The sequence below is a fragment of the Motacilla alba genome, chromosome 6 (assembly GCF_015832195.1).
Source record: "Motacilla alba alba isolate MOTALB_02 chromosome 6, Motacilla_alba_V1.0_pri, whole genome shotgun sequence".
Taxonomy (NCBI): domain Eukaryota; kingdom Metazoa; phylum Chordata; class Aves; order Passeriformes; family Motacillidae; genus Motacilla; species Motacilla alba.
Genome location: NC_052021.1, coordinates 13528306 through 13550134, shown reverse-complemented (window position 1 = coordinate 13550134; position 21829 = coordinate 13528306). Strand labels below are relative to the sequence as shown.

General features: G+C 35.8%; 1 protein-coding gene across 50 annotated transcripts in view; it reads right to left on the bottom strand.

The window, feature by feature from the left end:
- KCNMA1 (potassium calcium-activated channel subfamily M alpha 1) overlaps positions 1–21829 on the bottom strand; it is a 424339-nt gene that overhangs the window by 100224 nt on the left and 302286 nt on the right. For 14 of the 50 annotated variants that reach the window (XM_038141592.1, XM_038141605.1, XM_038141624.1 and 11 more), the window contains exons 17-18: positions 11391–11477; positions 6414–6490 (exon numbers count right to left, since the gene is read on the bottom strand). In XM_038141592.1, coding sequence (XP_037997520.1) covers positions 6414–6490; positions 11391–11477 — 164 coding nt within the window. Of the gene's footprint in view, positions 1–3013; positions 3023–5131; positions 5285–6413; positions 6491–11390; positions 11478–19989; positions 20002–21829 lie in introns of all 50 variants that reach the window. The other 36 variants (XM_038141594.1, XM_038141589.1, XM_038141602.1 and 33 more) reach the window with 5 other exon arrangements.

Below are 21829 nucleotides of genomic sequence, written 5' to 3'. Positions count from 1 at the left end.
ACAAAAGTTGGGACATAAAGAAAACTACTTTCCTATTTTCAGTTGTATAATAAATAGCAAAAAAAAAAAGAGAAGACAGATCCTTGTATTTAGTATGATGACAATCACACAACATTTGTAAAACTAATCAATAAAATTATCAGGGGAAGTTTTAATGGACATTAAGTTAAGACTGCTTAAATAATTTACAAAACAAAGCACATATGAACTACTCATTAAGAGCAAAAGGAGAGCAACATTTCGTTCAATTACTTCTAGAAATTTCCAGTTGCAATTTTTCTCAGAAGGCAGTAGCCTCCCTTTCCATAAAAGACATAATAGCTGCCCAGATGTCTAAGCTTCTCACAATACCTTACTTTCTGATCTCAGAAAGTCAAAAAGTACAGTTAAAATGTGTAGATTGTCTGGATCTGAAGTGTTACTTAGAGTTCACAAACAGTAATGGGAAATATTTCCAGCTGCAAAAATAAGCAAAGGAAGCTGAAGATTATTCTCTACCTAAAATGTCAAGGAACACCTCTTTTATCTTTTTCTTTTATATATTTGTTTCTTTCTTTAAAGAAAGCAGAACAAAGTATTCCTTCTTCTTTCCTGATTTTTCGTAAGCCGCAGGCTGTACCCCATCCTGGTGCTGCTCCCGTCACTGCGGCGCTTTTCCCTGGGCTCAGCGCAGCCAGGGTGGAGCTCCGAGGACATCTAGTGGATCTCTCTCAGGTAGCAGCTGCTTAGGAGCAGGAACGGGACCCTTCCTGACCACCGAATGGTATAAAAAAAGGTATAAAAAGGTCCCAAGACACTTCAGAATTGAAATGCACAATATTTCAATTCGTCAAGTTCTCATGATCCAAAGTATGAGTGAAAAATATCAGCATTAAAGGCGACCAGACCAGCGTGATCGCCTGCCAGTAATGCTGGTTAGCATCATGAGACTGACACACAGACAGGACTTCCCCCAGCACAGTTTCAGTTTCCTGAAAAATACAGCAGTGCACCTTAAACTGTTTGTGAGAATTTATTCACCTTAACACAACAGGAAAATCTATCTCTCCATTATTTAAATTTTACAAGACAACTTCAAGACTAGCAAGTGAGCTTGTTCACTCTCTTGTAATTTTTGCCATCAATGACAACTGGTTACTTGTTTGCTCCAATTCACAAGGTGCTGTTCTATGTCAAAACTGAAAAAACAGCAGGAGATCTGAGTGGACCTCTTGCCCTATTTTAGTAGATATAAGAATGACTCACAGGTTTTGTTGTAATAGCACATTTATAGACCAATTCATTTTAATTTTCAAATCTGATCATGACCTTTCCTTCATTACCGTACAGAAGACTCTCAGCCAGTGCACTCTCAAAGCAAACTACATTTCTAAACAAACTTAAGCTATTGGGGCAATGGAAAAAAAAACAAACCAAAACTACATGACCTTCTATTTTCTCGTTCTTTCACAGCGTGAAGAACTCCTTTACTTATTTATTACCATTTAAATGAATTTCTTTAGTTCAGAAATGTCTCAACATAAGAACATATTTTAAATAAATATATTGCTTCAGATAAATCCAGATTGCTTCCAGTATTTTGCCTCAAAGTCAATAGGATTCACCATTCCATCCAAATAATTTATTTGTTTTACTGTTGATTCTTATCATGCTGAGCTGTTTCACAATCTGCTTTTTCCTGGTGCTTCATCTTTCTGCTGTGTCGTTTTATTGGCTAAAAATAGATATTTGAAGAAATTTCTGTTCTATCCTTGAATATTTTCTTCCATAACAGGATCTCAATCCTTCAGTGTAGTTTTCAGGCACCACAACAAAATAAATAGTAAATAATGATAATCATAATGCAGGCCACCGTAATTTCATGAAGGCCAGAACTTTATTAAGAGCACAAATTATTCCTTGATTCTTTGCAAGATCCTACAGTGTGTACAGCTGAGAGGGGGAAAGCATCCCAATCCTGATTAAGACATGAAGTGTTTTCACACAATAAATTCAGAATATCTGGTAAAATGTTGAGGTTGCATGTTGAGGCCTCCTTTACTTAGCTGTAGCTACACAGTAAAGTTACAGCCTCAATCTGGCATAGCAACACTGCACTGCAGCTATAAGATACTCGATCCCCCTTGCTCTTTGAAAGAACAAGCCCATATAATCCAAACACTGCCCTATATCCAGTACATTTCTTTGCAGCACTTGTATTTCTAAGCAGCAAATTCTTTCCATGTCCCAAATGCTCTATTTACCATGAGTGTACACACAAAGTGGCTGATGAGAGCCTTCATAGATCCTGAACACTTTAAAGTGGTATGACCTAGATTGACATGAAGTGGTCCATAAAGCTCATGTTCTATATACAATAATACTGTAAAACTTTACAGCTAAGGCCCTGAAAAGTCAGTGTGTGTCTATTATGTAAGTAGTGTCAAAACCAGCAAGCTCAGGAAAATAATCACTGCAGCTTGTTTCCTGCTGAAGGTATCTCTGGGTTTATACATTAAAAAACACACATTTAATTAATTGTCTGGCTTTCTCCCATAACTCTTTTTTTTCTATCATTGGGGAGAAAAAAGTTAGATAAGGACAGTAAAAGACTGCTGCGCTACTCTTTGTGTCAGCTGTGCAATGGAAAGGACAACTGAATTGCATTTAACCAGGCAAAGAGTGCTATAGTGGCAATTACCCAGCCTAACCAATATCCCTAGAAATTAATGAGATATCCCTGGAATAATTTCAAGGAAATACTATTGCCAAGATCTAATTTTCATTTAGGGATAAAAAATAAGCTTGTGGAAAAAAAGAGGCAAATATGTGGAAGAAGGGAAAACTGCTGTATTTTCTTCAACGTCACCCTAATCTCCATTGGTGTAAACAATGAGAAACTTGTGGGTATGACGTCACTGCTACATGCAACATAAATAAAGAAAAGAACCAAAATACTGAACGAAAATACTCTCTGCTAGAGAAAGACAGGTTGGACCGCACTCTGGGCTACAGGGAACCCATTTTTACTCACAATAGATCACTATCAGTGTGCAGTTAAAATATAGTAGGGGCCGTGTTCCAAGGCAGCAAGAGGAAAAATAAATCAAAAGTTTGTCAATTATCATAGATTACAAGAAATTCCTTCAAACACATCAATGTACACATGATTTGTCCCCTCTGGGGTTCAATCCCCACCGTTCACAGCAAGCACTGTCACTGGAAAAAATATTTAGAGAATTAGACCATAGCTGTTGCACAAAATGAAAGAAACAGGAGGAACAGGTCATCCAGTTTAGAGATTTCATCCCAACGTGGTAGCATTTTATATAAATATATACATATATTTGGCCTCTTGCTGCAAAAACTACAGTTAAGTGGAATAGGAAAGAGATTGAAAACATTAAAAAAAATTAACAATCTGCAAATAAAATTTCCACACAAGTATTTCTTTGGACAATATGCCATCAGCATTAATGTGTTATTCAGGAAGTGGGATGGGTAAGGAAAAAGGGATGGCAAAGAAACTGCAAAAGGAAAGCAGGATTACACGAATTATCCTTGGCCTTATAGAAATGTACTGATCTGCCCTGAATTATTAATATTAGGCCTAACGAGTTTGGACAAATGGCTATGTAGGTCAGACTCACGTTTAGACCCCAACAATACCCCAAGCTAATATTCAGAAAGTATCTAAACTGAAGTGCAACCTCAGATGCATTATTAAATGTGAGTTAAGCATTATGGGAAACTGCATTAATTAGAGCCACCATAATTAAGTTTTCCATTTCTTTCACATTTAATTCACCTGAATGTGTCAATATTTTTATGTACAACCTTTCCTTTCATCTTACATATTTTCCACATTTAGCTGCCTCTACTATGATACTCGCTCATTAAAGCATGTATTTGTCACATAGAACTATATAGATGTATGTGTACGCAGTGTCAAAAATCAAATTGGCATAGTTCCATGTTGGCATCACACTTGACAGTTTTCTAACTCAACAGGGAGAAAGTTTTCTCAATTTATGCTCTGTTTTGGTTAGAATTGCATTTTTAAGACCAATGATTTGCATCATTTACAGATGGATAACACATCTAAGATTTTTCAAAAAGTGATTAGCTAAAACATTTTATGTGAATAACATTCTGCACTAAAGACTTACCTTAAAAACAAACCCAAACACAAAAAGCAGGTCCCATAAAAGGGATTTCAAAATTGTCAAGAAAATTTGAGAAACAAAAATCACTAATTACTATTGAAATTTTTCATTTCATTTTTTCTTCTGACTGACATCTCTTTAAAAGAAAAGCAATTGCCATATTTCTAATACTTGTGAGCATGCTCCTCATCAAAAGCTGTTCTCAGCTCTACTACAGGCTGCCTGCTATCACGGTATCTGTGACCCCTTGTGTGTTTAAGAAACAGGAGGAGAGAGGGCAGACTGAGGAGAGGGGAGACAATGAAAGGGAAATTTAAGATGCTATTCTCACCATTACTCTTCACCTGACTCAGAGGATTCCCTCCTTAGTGTCCAGTGTTCACTGCACCAGCTCTGAGAGCCACCTCCTTCTTTTGCCTCATTAACTGAGTTTGTTCATCTGCCCAACAGCTTTTCATTTATTGGACTGATATGTGTGACCATGCCATTTGTAACCCTTCCAACTGATACTTAAAGAAATTGTCACTCTTGCCTCTCCATGGCCTTACTGCTGGTAATAGCAATTGTGTTGGCTGGGTCATACCCTGTTTCCTCCCAGGTTTCAAAATACTGAGAAGGTTAACTTGATTCTCATTAAAGTATAATAATAAAGGGCTCTTAACCTTTATAAGGTGAGTTCCTGATTCCTATCTTCTAGCAGATGACAAAGAAAAGTGTAGTTCTCATGTTAAACTGAGATATCTTTGGGATGTATTATTTTTTAAGCAGGACATGTTTAAAAGCATACACCATGTGAAGGATGAGTAGAGAAGAAAATAGAAACAAAATAGGTTTTTGTGTTAGTTTTTTTTTTTTCCCTGACAGAACCAGATAAAATTAAGCAGGTAACATATTTCTCTTTAACTGTTGAGTAATTTCAAAAAAAGATTTCATTTGAGAGTCACAGGCACCCTGAGGCATCTGTAACTGGCTTTACCAGAACTTACTCAGCAGACTCATTGGCTTTGGCAGCAGTTCAAAGGTCACATTCTCACATGGATAAACTGTTCTTGAACAATTTTTTTCCAATATGTTAGGCAATGCATACATTCCTTCCACATCAGGCCTGCTTTCCATGTGCTTTGCTCTCCTTGTGGCTACTGGGAAGATAAATACCATTTTCTGTCAGTTCCAGCTGCTTTTCTCCCTATCATACTACTGTTCCACACTCTTGGTGTTTTGAAGGAGTTTTTTTTTTAAATCTCCAGTGATAATTTTTTTTCTTTTTAAAATGATCTTCAAGACTTCATCGATTTCAGGTACTCCAAAAGGCAAAGAATGTTCAGCTTAGGCTTTCTTCCATCCTCTATAATAGTCCACTGATAACGCAGTCTCAAGCTATAAATAAGAGAGCTTTTTCCCTTTTAAAAGTAATAGTAGAACAGGCATGATCAAACCCTTCTGAGATCTTTCAATTTACCTAATCAATACTTGTAAACTGAATGATCTTCTTCATGGCAGACTACCATGGAATGCACATAAATATTTATATATTCAATGAGAAATTGATTCCTAAATAATTTTGCTATTGGTATTACAAATATGCATGGGTCAAACACATCTTTGGTCGAAGTGTAGTTGTGATAGCTCCTGAAAAAGGTCCTTTCAAAGTATATATGGGTAAAATGCTGATTGCTCCATATTTATGGAAATTCAGATGCAAAGTCTCATCTCTATTCAAACACTCAATTATTCCTTCATTAAAAAGAGTCCAAACAGTTTAAGAACCTAATTAAACCTAATATTAGCATTACAGCTAAAAGGATATATGTAAGAGGTGCTAAAATTTAATTTCTTCCAGACTACCCTTTCCTCCAGTAAAACTTTTCATTTATTTCAACAAAAAATATTTCAGTAGCTATATGATAAAATATAACTCCCTAGTTTCTTCTCTTGCAGAATCTGCATGTTATGAATGAGAGAAAAACTTCACTGTTGGCTAATTCTTAACTCAGAAACCTCCACAGTTGGATTTAGCTTGACTAAATTCTTCAGTTTTCGTTAGTGTTGGACTTTACTTCTTAACAAAGACACAGGTGTGAGTCGTTTGAAATGTAACAAAAACATGTGGACTTCAGAAACCCAAACAGCACTTACTATGTTGCTGTGCATTTGTTTCTTGGCTTTTCTGTACCACTGTGTAAAACATGTAAATGCATGTACAGGTATTCTTCAGGGCTGAACAGTTCATGAAAAGGAGAGGAAGGGAGGGATAGAAATATTACTTACGCCGTTTGCAGCCACATTTTTTTATCCTTTTGGGATCCGTGATGTCATCATGACAGGCCTTGCAGTAAAAATATGCCCTGGAGAGACAGAATGGAAAAACTGACACATTTCTTAATCCATATAAATGAAATCAGTCCCATATTTCATCTTGTTGCAAGGACCAATTAAGGAAATGGACCAATGCTAATTTACTTTATTCTTTGCAAAGGTTTGGACATTTAAAGTAGGAAATATTTGTTGCATTAATTTCAAACATAAGGCTCCAAATTAGTATTTCCTTTAATACACTTTTATTTGAAAAGTGGAAGAATGTATGATAACTATGCCACAGTGTATTAGTTTATTTGTTTTTCATCTGAGAAAAAAGAGCATTTAATGAACTTTGTCACAAAAAAAGAATTTTTTGTTCTTATCAGCTATACCAGGGTGATTTTTTTTAAAGACTATCTAGCACCCTGTGCCAATTTTTCAGGTTGTACTTTCGATCATTACTGTACGGTCAACATTGTATGTTGATCTTAAATAAGGACAGAAACAATGACCCTGGGAACAATCAGCCTGTCAGCCTCACTTCTGTGCCTGGAAAGATCATGTAAGAAATCCTCTCAGAAGCTGTGCTGAGGGACATGGAGGACAGGGAGGTCATTCAAGACAGCCACCACAGCTTCACAAGGGAAAATCCTGCCTGACCGACCAGCTATGATGGAATGACTACATCAGCAGATAAGGAAGTACTACAGATGTCATTTATCCAGACTTCTGTAAAGCCTTTGACATGGTCCCCCACAACACCCTTCTCTCCAAACTGGAGTGATGGATTCCATGGGTGGATTAGGAATTAGTTGAATGGTCACATCCAGAGGGTAGTGATCAATGGCTCAGAGTCCCACCAGGCACTGGTAAAAAGTGGTGTCCCTCAAGGATCTGTACTGGGACCAGTGTTATTTAATACCTTCATTAATGACACAGACAGAAACATCAAGTGCACCCTCAGCACATTTTCAGGTGACACCAAGCTGAGTGGTGCTTTTGCCACACCTGAAAGACAGGCTATCATCCAGAGGGACCTGGACAAGCTTAGGCACTGGGCACTTGGGAAACTCACAGGGTTTAACAAGAGCAAGTGCAGGGTTGGGGCCAGCCCCAGTATCAATCCAGGGGGTGAACAGATCCAGAGCAGCCCTGCTGAGGAGGACTTGAGGGTGCTGGTGGATGAGAGGCTGGACAGGAGCCAGCAACGTGCACTCACAGCCCAGAAAGTCAAACGTGTCCTGGGCTGCATCCAAAGCCCCATGGGCAGCAGGACAAGGGAGGGGACTCTGCCCCTCTGCTCTGCTCTGGTGAGACCCCTCCTGCAGTGCTGGGGGTCCCCAGCATAGGAAGGACATGGACCTGTTGGAGTCAGTCCAGAGGAGGCACCAAGATGGTTAGAAAAACGGATTGAGAGAATTGGGGTTATTTAGCCTGGAAAAGAGGAGGCTTCTGGGTGATCCAAGTGTGGCCTTTAGTATCTGAAGGGAACTTACAGGTAATCAGAGGCAAGAGCATCTACAAGGGCATGTAGAAACAGGACAAGGGGGAGTTGGTTTACATTGAAAGAGGGTACGTTTAGATTAGATACCAGGAAAAAGATCTTGTCTATGAGGGTGGTGAGCCCCTGGAACAGGTTGCACAGGGAAGTTGTGGATGCCCCATGCCAGCACAAGGAGAAATATGGAAGTGAGAAAGGACAAACTTTTCAAAAGTTTTTCTAAAATTTCTAATTTAATAAATATGCATCAGACTGCCCACAGGAGGGTTCAATCATGACTGCCAAGTCAACACGTCATGTAAGGCTGCCATGACACATTTCATGAGGATCACCCAGCTGGACTCTAGCAGGACAGTTAGAGTTTAGCCAGATTCTTGCTGGCACAGCAAATGAAATATACTTTTTAATCTTATGAATTTTCCTTGCACTTGTCCACACTCAGAATAGGTCAGCTCCCTGCTTATCTTCTCTACCCCCTCTTACTGCATATTTCTCAATACAATTTGGCAGTAAGAGGCAAAGCCCCCACTTTGCAACCACCCATATATTTTGGGTGTGAGATAGCTGACAGTGTGAGATAGTTAGATTGCTACAACAGTTAGGAGGCCACTGAAACAAAACTATCTACAGTCCAAAATATGAAAAAAACCAAAACCACACCAATATTTATATACAGCCTCTGATTAAACACAGCCTTTGGCCCTGCAGCCAGGATGATTACAACTATTTCTTCTAGATTAACTATAGCATGGCCACTGCAGGTGGAACTATACTTGCAGTTATGTGACCCATCAAAAGAAAAATAGCAGGTCTAGCATAGAAGAGATGAATGATATCAATGCTTCATATTGGTTCAAATACAAATTAAAATTGCAGGGAGACCTTACTGAATGCTATTAACATTTCTAAAATCAATATAACATGAAGCTACCAATGGAATATATATGTCCTAAGCATAGCACACTTTATTTCTCTAAGAAACTTACAGAAACTCTTTCAGGCTGTGAAATTGCCTTAGTATTTCCAAGATACAAAATGTAAAAGGAAAACACCCTCTCTGAGCATGTATACTTTGCTGCAGAAAGTTTCTGGTCTTCAAGATATTCACATTCCACCAAAAAGAAAATAAACTACTTCCAAGGAAATGAGAAGAAAATGTTTTTCAAACCATGAGTGGATGTCAAGATGTAAGCCAGGAGGAGAAAACTGCCTCAAATTTTTACAATTTCTCTCCAGTCCAGCTGTAAAGCCCCTTTGGTAAACAAGAATCAACTACCATAAATAATCCATCACAAAAACTTCATAACATGAACTGGATATTGGTGATTGTTAGAGACCATGTTTCTGAAGTTCAGCACAGGACAATTGTCCTAAAGAGTACCTTCAATCCTATGTTCAAAGTAAAGAATAAATACCTGAAGTTATTGCTGTAATAAAATTATTCTAGATAATTGGGGTAAATTAAGCAGATTTGAAGAATGTGGATTTCCAACACTCGTGCTAACATGTAAATGAACAAGGAATAATGAAGATGCAATTCAGGTAGTTTGTATTATATTTAAACAGTTAACATTTTATGTGAAGCTATTTACCTAGGCATAACTGTTTGTAGGTATAATTGCTTCTTATGGGAAACTATTCTTCTAAAAATGCAAAAGTGATTCTAACAGAAAGAGTAATTGAACATTGTAGGTTATATCTCATTGTGGGATATATAAATATGAATAACTTTAGCTAAAAGGAGTTGAACTCTCTTCATTAACAAAGCCAGAATAATTTAATTTGCACTTCAGGTATAAAACACGTTTAATTATGCTTTATTAAAAAAATAATTTTTCCCCTCCAAAAGACCTCAATTTTAGAACATATTTCTCAATCTGATTCATAGCTCAAAGGGTGAAATTAACACTTTTCATAATTGGCTTTGTTAGTAGAAACACATCTGATAACCATTTGCCTTGCACTGAGCAGCTAAGAAATGTGGCAAGGGAGGCAGAATATTTCTAAACAAAGCCTTCTGCCAAAAGCCAGGCAGAATTTGAAATCTGTTTCACATTCACTATCAAATAAAACGTGGTAGATGAATGATGTGAAAAATTTGTCTAAACTCCTTAATAACAGTTAATGTCTCCCTAACCTTAGTAGTTAAAAATACTATGCCATTTTACTTGGTCTGAGAAAAAGTTCATTGCAGAGTGTAAAATGCCTTATAAATGAAAGAAAACTAGCAGCTCAGTAAAGCAGTGTGCAGACAGTTTTGGATGTTCAAGTGGAGAAAAGCAGCACAGAGGAAAAGAACTGAAGGCTGCAAGGCAGAGTCCCTGAGGCAGTGCAGGATGCACACGCTCCAGAGATGGTGCTGGAGATGTGACAGGACAGGAGTACTGCTGCCCTGTTCTGTACGTGTCACCTGGCCAAAATCTGTCTCAGTTCTTTCAAGAAAAATAGAAGTTCTTTAATTTCACTGTTTTGGTGTTTTGACTTTCTTTTAGAATGCATGGCAAATATGCATGGTTAGTTATTATTTCACTATATTCAATCCTAAAAAGTTTTAACTTAATAAAGGGTATAATTTGAATACTTTATCATTTCAAGTACAGGATTTAGTTAAAATACCAAACTCATGGAGAACAGCTGGAAAAATCTGATTGCATGACTCATAACAAAGATACAAATTACGAGGAAGCACTCAGCTGCAAATATTCCTTTTTTTCCTTTTTTTTTTTTTAATCATAGGGGCACTGAATATTTTTCTTTGAAAAATTATTTTATCACATTGCTCTTTTGCTCCTTCCGAGCATACTATAATCTCAACAAACAGGAGTACACACATTTGGTCCTCAGTACTTTTTCATTCATCCCAAATCGAGCACAGCCAGGTACATTGAGCCTGTGAAATTGTCTGCAATGGATATAATGCACTTTTGTAATTTGAAATATTGTTATGAGGCTGTGGAGTTTGTGGTTCCAGTAAAAAAAAAGACAAGAACATAAGTATTCTTTTGCTAATGCAATTACAGAATGAACACAGAAGCTAACTCGCATCAAGAATTTGCTAAATTTTGTGTAGATAAGAACTCCTCTACACCCGTAACTAACAGAACTATCATCCTTGTCCTCCTCTCTCACAGTAATTCCTCTGAGACACAATAAGTATAGAGAAAACAAATGAAAATATTTCACATTTTCTAGGAGGACTTAAAAACCCAAAAAAACCAGTCTCTTTATTTCTTTTCATAACTGCTGCAAATTTCAGTTACTTGGTATTTAGGACAATAGTTAGGAAAACTACATGGAAATAGGTAGTTCAGGAGTAACAACTCAACCCCCCCCTGCAAATTATTAAACAGATGATAATGATAATTAGATGAAGCATTTACATGTTAAGAAAAAAACTGAAATTAAATATGTTTGTTTCTATTCAAAGATAAAAACATTTTCATTACCTTTTTACTTCTTTGGCATCACTTGCAATGAAGAATCCTAAGGTACCTTCTTGAATCTTGACGTGGTTTCCAGGATTGATTAATATACTGCTCAGTGAAACAAGAACAAAACCAACAAAACAATAAGTTTATATTAATTTTAGCTGCATCTTCCCAATTAGCTTTATTTGATTCTGTTATAGGGGACCCACTAGTTAGGAAAGGCTGCAAGGAAATTTTAAGCCATTCTTCCTTGATATTTCCAATTAAATAAGAGTTTCACATGCGTTTCACAAAAACTTTCTTTTGAGACAGTCAAATGCCTCTGCCTGTAATCACATAATCTAAGTGCTTACATCTGTTTTCTTATCTTTTTGTTTTAATTATAGACTACACAAAGTCCTCTCAGAAATGTGAAGTGTGAAGCTGAGCATTGCTGTTTGCTTGCTCTGTCATGCAAAGTGGTGACCAATTCACAATATGGTGAAAAGGAAAAAACCCTTAACCACGGCTCAATAACAACAAAAAATATCTCTTATGAAACTAAACCCTTTGATGCAAATTTTTGCCAATTTCTAGTTAAATAGAAAGTTAATGGGACCCCTATCTGGACATATAGTGTTATTGTTTAAAATAATAAATACACACATACACTCAAGGGGAATGGTACAAGACAACCAGTCACGACAGCTGAAAAAACATAAAATGAATAGAAAATTTTTAAAATACTGCTATGCAGCCATGAAAGAACAAAAATAACCCAACCACCATGACAGAAGAGCCTCAGCTAACTTTGACAAAGGAAGTAGTATCAACAAGTGAGGTACTCCATGTCTATAATATATCTTCTTTAATTTCATAATAATTTAAATCTAGACTTCAGGTAAGGTGTTTTGCAAAGCACCAAGCTAAATATGAAAATACAGACAGATATAAATATAAATATATTCTCCAGTAAGTTTTGTTCATGTGTAATATATTGTAGCTTTTGACTCTCTAAAACTTAACATAGTTTTCAGAAGTTTTCTCTTTTTCATCTTTTATTAAAGTTCAGCTTTTCTAACTCAAAATGTAGTAATGGTATGCATATGAAATTTAGAGTAAATAAAGACTACCTACTACTATTCCTTTTCAAAGGAATTGAAACACTTGTCCATCTAAGAAAAATTGATTTTTAGGGAAGTAAATATGCACAAAAATAAATAAAGCACAATGCTGAACAGACATACATTACTAAAATTTGAAGGTCCAAAGTCTTTCATGCTATTGATAGGAGGGAAAATGGATCACAGTACATCTCTTACTCAATATGTTAAGTATTCCCTACACATTAGTATGGAATAAATTAGTATGACAACATAATATATCTGAAAGATTAATAATGTGCACATTTTTTTGTGTAATTCCACATGCCTGCAACACCCTATGACAAGAATATACAGGCCACAAAATAAAGTGCTCGTGAGTTCAGAAGTAAAAGGTTGGTCATGAAGTCATATTTCAGCCCCCTTTATGTAGACCCTATGATACAGTTCTTAATTTAATACCCACAAACGCCTTCCTTCTCACAATCTGAAACTTCATTCAGTGGTGTTTTACTGCCATTACTTCAGGCATGGCTTCCTGTAATTTATCTCTCTTGAAAATCAGCAGGGTATTTTTCTTGTGTGTTTTTCTGCAATGTTCATCACTGCAGCATGCAAAAGATTCATAAACACTTAATTTATTTGACAGGAAGAATGAAGATATAGTATTACCCCATTTTACAGAGGAGAGATTAAGTAACTATGAGATATAGTACTTATTAATTTTGGATGCCTACAGGCCAAATTTTTCTAAGTGTTTAGCATTGCATAGCTCATATAGACTTTCTAGGAGCTTTTGCTGTGAGAATGCTCAGCATTTCCAAAAGCCCAGCCTCCAAATCCCAAAATAATGAATATACTTAATCAGCTGTAGAAAGTTTGATTTAAATTACTATCTCCTTCTCACACAGATAGCCTGTGTCAGAGGCTAGAACAGAAATAAAATCTCAAAGAAAGCCTCTACCCAGATATCCTTCCCTTTGCTTCAGTCGCAGTTTCAAGCTTTGCAACAAATAAAAAGGAGAGAACTACAGGAATTGGAAGGTGTCACCACAGAAAGCAGGTTCATTTCCACAGCACACTTTACTAATATTTGCAAAAAATGAAATGTGATGGTATAAGTAAGACCTGTATTACACACATAGATAAATGGGATGAAATAAAGTTACACAGCTAAACTAGTATCATCCATCATCAACTAGTATCATCTAGTGTCACATCCAGTATTTCTTTGTTAGTGAATTAGGCCTAATGGCTGCAGTTGCAATGTAAACTTCTACCTAATGCAGTTTTAAAATGCATTTTCACAGGTTTAAGATGGAATATAACAGATTAAAGAAAAAAACAAAAAGAAACAACTACATAAGAATTTCTTCATATGAAACCAGTTACTCAGGTCAAAAATGGGCTGGCAAATTTATCTTTCCTGTACGAGCTTTTGTCACTTGAACCCACAAAGTAGTTACCAGCACTTGCAGAGTGCTCTACTGGTCATCTTAGTCTCCACCTTTCCTCCTCCCTGCCCTCTAGAATGTAGTAACCTACACTAAGAATTTAGCTGCTAAACTAAAAAAGTCTTCTATAGAGGCTAATCTCATGTATTGACTATACTGTTCCTTATAAAATATGTAAGGTCTTGTAGTATAATTTGGGTTGGCTGTTTTTCTTAGGTACAAATGGTACTGCGCTATCTGAAAAATATTTTTCATTTCCTCACTTAATTCACATAAGTGTTACAGCTTTTCAGTGAAACAAGATGAACACATTTCTTTACATAGACCTAGGCTGTTTTTTTTTCCCAATACAATTCTTGGATATAGATAAACCACACCGAAGCAGAAAAAAAATCCTACCCAAACCTCAACAACCCAAACTCCACAAACTGAGGTAACCATTAGATCTGTAAATGATCACTTCTCATAACGACACCTAAAATTTGATGAAATAATAAAGAAATAAAGTAGTTTTTTTGAGATGCATGGAACATGGTCTTAAATTGGAAGTAACTGGCTTCATTTAGGATGCAATGTATTGAGCATGATTTTGTATCTCAAGGTTTTCTGAGACACATTAAATCAATTCACATGGGTCAGCGCATAGACTTTATTTTTGTCAGATCTTATACTTCATTCACATATAACTCTTTTCACAAATACAATGTATTTATAACCACAAAATATAGATGTGATCACAGGTAATGCAGTATGACCCCAGCAGCAAAATCTTCTGTTGGAAATGAAAATTAATTTGCCCCATCACTGCTACTGGCTAAGAGTTACAGAAAAAGCTCATAAAGCTTTGGGATTATATACACACCAGAGCAAAATCATGAGCAATTTGTACTGAGCCCCATGGATATATTAAATATACTGCTATTTAAAGGTGCAACTGAATTATTTCTTATGACACCTGTAGTGTTGTTAGCTGAAGTTATGCTTTGATAAGCACTCACTCTAATATATACAGCAAGGGAAATGTTTTCAATGAAAACAGAATGTAGGGAACAAACAGCACAGAGAAAAACAAAACAGTCTTCCGAGTATTCCAAGAAAAATGCATCCATCAGTTATTTAGAGATGCATGTGTTTTTTCAATATTAAAATATGCATATATATCCCCACAGTTGAGAATACAAGTACATGGTAAACTAAATAGGAGTTTTAAGAGAGACAGCTGCAGCTAATGTCTCATTTTTATATCTATCCAAGGCTACAGAGGAAAAGGGGAAAAATAACAAACTCGAGAGGCTTAATAGCAATATATATAGCTAATCCAGATGCATTCTGTGCCACATAGCAGAAAAAAATATTAATGAAAATGACACTGATTTTTCCAAATACATGTTTTTAACATAAAGCACAATTTGTTTTTTTATCTCCTAAATCAGCTCATGAAACCAAGCAAGAAAAGCCAAGAACTTTCGAAACTTGTAAGATCTTGATCAGACTTCGTAATTTATAACACTTCTAGTTTATGTTATCTCACAAAAATAGTCAAGTAATAGCAAGCTTAAAAACATGTCATCATAATTTCTTTAACAACTGAAATTCCAGAAATACATCCCTCAGGACAAAACCTTTCATGACAGGGCTCACATGATTGCTTGCTCCTTCACACATGAATTTTTAGAACACATGGCAGTTAAAGCCATGTAAATTAAATATGACTTAATGTGTTCAATGGGAACTTAATGTACTTCACCACCATAAACTTAGGACAAGTCAGTTCCATTACTTTTTGATAATGTTACAATTAGGAAGCCACTTGTGGAATAGAATAAGCACTCTGGAAACCTGTGTTTTACACTTATCTGCAAAGGTTACCCCATTTGCTAAAGAAGATTCACTTGGTGACTAGATGTAGGATCATGCATCTAAGAGCAATGAAAATGTCCCACACTGAAAATGTGGATATCACCCTTGAATTCAGTCGGACTCTTAGGAATCACAGACTGAATCACAGGATGGTTTCTGTTCAAAGAGACCTTTAAAAATCACCTAATTACAACTCTCATGTCATGGTCAGGGATAATTTACACTAGAACAGATTGTTCAAAGCCCCATCCAATCTGACACTGAACACTTAAAGCACAGGAAAGAATCATTAATATAATCTACACAGCTGATAATGCATTCCCAGACTGACAGAAATATTAGGTGAAACACAAATGGAAATCAGTGCACATTTGAGATACACAGTTTCAAATAAAACCAAAAAACTCAAACAAGGTCACAGAAATTGTAGACAAATGTTTATGGTTTTCTTTACATAGATTATTCAATGAAAATTTCAGATTGGACATGATGACTTTCTCATATTACAGGGGAGAATAGATACCTGTTCATGTTTCTCACTGTGTGTTAATTGTGCTCAACTTACTTATTGGATTGTATCTTTCTGATGTTTTAAGTATACATACTACCTTCAATAAAATACAGATACATGAAAATATCTGTTCATCCATTCTTATCTACCTGAAACTACTCCAGAACATGAGTGCTGCTCAATACCTTTTTTGGTAGTGCATGGATGACTGACTGCACAAGACACCAACATTCTGACCTAGCTAAAGCATACCATACTATATCTTCCTTTAAACCACTAAAAGTAAGCTAAGGCTTCCTTTACTAATTGTGTATCTTCTATGTTTTTTGAATGTAAAGATACTTGATGGAGAGCCTAATGATTGGAGACTTGAACTGTAAGACAATTTGTGAACTGACATTTGGGGTGGGAATAATTCCTCCAGCTATTTGTTTTTTACTCATTTCTGCTGCTAGGTGATTTTTGTCTCCTGCTTTCAAATATCACACATATTTCACTCAAATTATGTTTCTTGGTCTAAAACACTATTACAAAGTTATAGAAAGCTGATATCTTTTCATATTACAAGAATATTTAAAACTTTACATCTAATAATTTACCAGCATATAAAAGATTTCAATAGGAGATGAAAAATATTTCCTGTAGCTTTCTACAATATTCAGCCACCTTCTAAGTGAACTACATGGAAAAAAAACCAGTCAGTGTCAGAGTCTGAACCATCATTATGCAGTATGTATTTAGTGGTAGGCCACTTGCTAAGTGGCATGGCTCCACAATTTGCTTTGCACAGCTTGAAACTGAGGAGGCTTCCACTACTGCTAAACTTGTGAATGGATGGAACTTTGAACTCTTAATCTAGACATAGTAGTACAGTAGCTGACACTCAGATGTGCATAACTGTCAGCCTTCTCTGAGAAAAACAAGAGAGGGATCTTATTAATATGGAACAGTGGGGTGAAAGTCTTTAATCTGAGCTGGCAAAGGCATGTGGAGATGCCCAGTAAGTACAGCACAGCAAATATGCAAGGGTAGTGACATTTTAGCAGTGCTGCATGAAGACTGAAAACTGAAAGCACAGATAAGGTCAACTAATAGAGACATGAACCAGGAGAGGCCTTTTAAGGATTTTCCTAATCCAGGCCTCTGTTATGTACTATTCCTGTTTGGTCTTACTTTCACCTTTACATTTTAAACAGCACTAAAGGTGGGATTCATCTCATCTATTTTAGGATCGAATTCTAATGCATTTAAGAACTGTCTCTCTCTTCCCTTGCAATTATGGACTAAGTCTGGACACCTAATAGGAGATTAGACATTTAACATTTTGATTGACAAAGTCAGGTGTGATGAAACCCATTATCAGAGACCAATTGAACAGTTCATTCCTACATCAAGGAAAACTGTCTGATTTAGTAACCCTACTTCTTTTTTTGTTTGTTTGCTTTCAGCTGTATGGCTACCCAAGTGACTCCCATCCCCGTATTCTAAAAAAAAGAAAAGACCAATTGTTGAAATAAATGAAACACAAACACCAAAATTTTGACTAAACAAATGACAAAAGCTGTAACAATTCCATTTTAAATCTTGTGGTATATGTACTGTACCATTCCCCATGCAACTCAAATAGTAGCAATATCATCTAGTAATCAGGAAGATTTAATATTGTTTCGGTATTATAAATGCATTATCTAAAACAAAATTATGTGGTACTGTTTACTATAGCTATTATTCTTTTAAACAAAAACAGCTGTTATTTCTGATTGTTTCATGCTATGTCCAGATAAAAAGTACCACTATTAGCATAATCGCCTTTTAAAACACACCATGTCATTCATCCAACTATAGAAGTGGTTGGAAATAATATTTTTTGTTTCAGGGTATGTTTTGAAGGGTTGAAGTGGATTGTGAATGTAAATGCACAAATCTCATAGTGGGAGTTGTGCACATACCAGTTTTCACACTAATTGTAACTCATAAGTATTGCTTCTTTCTTCTGGGCTCTATCACACTAATTCATAGTGCTCCATATTGCTCTATATAGCAAAATCTACTAAGACACTGAAAAGAATACAAGGCAAAAGACACAGTGCACATTACATGCTACAGTATATTAAAGCTTAATTACTACAAGCATATAAAAGGTTGCTCCCAGGACTTAAGATTTTTACAACAGCACCTAAGTCATGGTGTACAGGATGTGCATGAGGAATTTTATTTGGGCATACTCCAAACTAGTTTAATAGTGATAGTGAACTCAATACACTTGAAAACAATTAAATTATTCCTTCTGGTTCCAGAAGTGATTCATTATCAGTACAATGAGGCAGAACAATATACTTTATTCTGGGAGCAAGCAACTTCACTTGGTACAACACTTCTTCATATTGCTCATCATGCCAGCATTACCATGCCTTCACCACAAGATAAGATATACTTAAAAGCAAGAAGCAAAGTAGAGGTGCAACAGCTGCAGATCCTTGAAGATGCTAAGTGTTGCAGTAACTTCTCTGCAGTTGGATCATATCAATAATGCCAAACTGACAGGAAGCCACCTCTCTTATCACACATCTACTCAGAAACTATTGGAAGACCAAAACCTAAATACACATAACAAATACAACACACACAACAGAACAGACGCGGAAAATAGAGTTTGAAGAGTAGAATGAAGACAGAAATTGAAATGTCTGGACAATGAGAGCAGTGATAGTCTCCAAAGACCATCACTAACAGTCAGACAGACTGCTATAAGCAATTAGGAAAAAAAAAATAAGCTGTCAGGGGAAGAGAAATTAGGAGAGACAAGGATATGGAAGAGCATGCCTTATTTACTTCATCCAAACCAATAGCAGCATGATAGAATGTAGACTAGAGAGGGACTCACAGCATGGTACACCAAAGAAAATGCAAAACATGCAATCTCAAAAAAAACTACAAAGCTGAAAAAAAAATACATTCAGTAACATTTTCTTAAATGAGTTAATAAATGTCATTAAAATGAATGTGACATATAATACAAACTATCCATGGCACTTTCACTGGAACAGTACAAAAACTTTAATGAGTACTGTATTATGAGGAACTGGACTCAAAACAGGACCAGAAATGCAAAGAATCAGGTATTTGGTTGCTGTTAATGAAAAATGAGACTGCAAGAGAACATGAACTACTGTATTGTAAGACGTGTTTTGAAGGAAGACTCTGGGGAAAGAAGGACATCAATGAAGGTGTGAACATGAAAACAACATGGCAGCACAAGGGCTGGTAAAGACGAAATATACATCGTCATGATACAGTCAAAATGAGGACAGGAGATTTTAACAGTGAAACCTGCTTTTCAAATGCAGCAATCTGATACACCAATGAATCCACAAAGGGGAAAAAAAGCCTAAAAAATGAATCCTGTTTAATTTTGTACTTCCTGCAAAGAAGTTAGTGCGTGAGTCACAAGAAACACTGGAGAGACAAAATGCTGCTCTCTCTCTCCTCCTTTGAGATTGGGGGCTCATATATAAATATATAAACAGATATATATATACACACACACACATAGATAGATGAATATATATAGGTATATATGTGTGTGTATATACAGAGAAAGATAGACAAAGATGTTATCTTCCTGTGTTCTTGGCAAGGAATTAGTCCTGAAGTTAGAAGGAGTGAAGGTAGGATTGAGGTTGGAAGGAAAGGTAACGAAGAGGGCATACCGCTTTCGGCTTCTGCAAACGACAAGAAAAAAATTGCAAATCAAACACTTTGATAAGAAATCAACTGACACAAAAGCAAAAGCAAAAAAACCCTTTATTTAAAAGTCTTCAAGGCTTAAAGGTTTTTCTGCTGAGAATGAGAACAAATATATGGATAGACAAAGAGAAAATTTTACACGTGGACTATAAACGGGGAGCAGGAGGGAAGAATCCTGGTTAGGCTTTCCTTCTTGCTTAGTTACGTAGAATAAAAATACAGGGGGAAAAGGAAGGCAGAAATTTCTCTAAAAGGGATTTCAGATGAGGAGTTTGAACATCTGAATTTTGAACTGTTATTTTTTGCTATATATTTAACATTGGGATATTTTCAGGTTCATGTTCTCCATGTTTCCTTTTCATTTTTCTAAAAAAAAAAGCAAAACCTCTTCAAATAAGCTAAGAACATTTTTAAAGTGATAGTATTTGGTTTGCATCAGGGAGACAAAAAATAATTTAAGTGCTTCCTGTTCTTAATCATGGGTTACAACATTCCCAAAAACCAATTAGAGATGAAGGAATGGTTAACTCATATCGTGAGCTGGAGTTACTAGAGTGCAGACTTTAGTAGCTAGTCAGAAACACTGTAAACTGAGTTTTGTAAATTCAGAAATTTCTTTGATAGCTGAGAAATAATTTAAATATTATTAAATATATAAATGCAAAGGTTAAAAGAAATCTAATCATGGGGTTTTTAATGAATCTTTAAGATACCTTAATGTGAAGCAGTTGTGTAAAACAATAAATATACTCTAGATACTCTATCCATGATATGAAAAATAATAAGCATTTATCATATTTATGACTATATTACTTCTAGTTAGGCTTGCATAATGGCTTTTGAGCAATTCTGCAAAATCATAATTGTTATTAATTACCTACTTAAACTGACAAAACTTGTTATCAAGGTGTGCTTTCTGTTTAGTGTAGCTTTATTAGTAGTCAGAAAAATAAAAAGAAAAAAAACATCTGCAGGCAGGAAGCTCACCTGCCACTAACATGTACAGCAATATTAGCTTGGACAGAGTTCTGATAATTTTTAATTACTGTTGATTTCAAATTCCCTACAGTAGAGTTTACAGAATTTGACTGCAAGTTAGAAAGATTTAGAAAACTAGAATCCAGGTGGCTGCCTGGACAAAAAAAAAACCCATGCAGAGTTAAATTAGTATTTATGTCATTCTATATCTAATGAAGATATTAACAATCAAATAAAAGTCTGCCATTCAATGGGATGGGACTACTATTTATCCTTAAGACTGACTTGAAAATTTATAGAGGGGGTTAGGAAATTTAGAATGCCCTTACAATACTACTGCTTAGAGCTGCATACACTCCTGAATCTCGTTCACTGCTTTAGCTCTGAATGCAAAGGCAAATGAAACTAATCTGAACAGAAACTCCCTGTGTAAGTAACAAATCCGATATATAATTTAATGATATAGACATTTCATTGTGACTAGCAACAAAAATTCAACAGTTGGAAGTAAGATCTTCTCATCCTTTAAATAGAAAGATTGCTTTGAAAATTTCCTTTCCTTCTTAAAATACTGTTTTGAGACCTCAGCTATGGCAGGAAATATTAGATCTTAGTGAAAGGGTGACATCTACATAATGTTCTAAATTTTTAGCTATATTTAACCTTGTTTCTCTAAATTTTAAATGATATAAAACATCTTCCATAATAGTTCTACAAAACATGAATGCAAATATAATTATAAAATAAATCAGCATGTATCTACTTTTTGTCACTCTCATAAAGACTGAAAGCTTAAAAGAATATCCATAGTCAGCTCCCACTTCA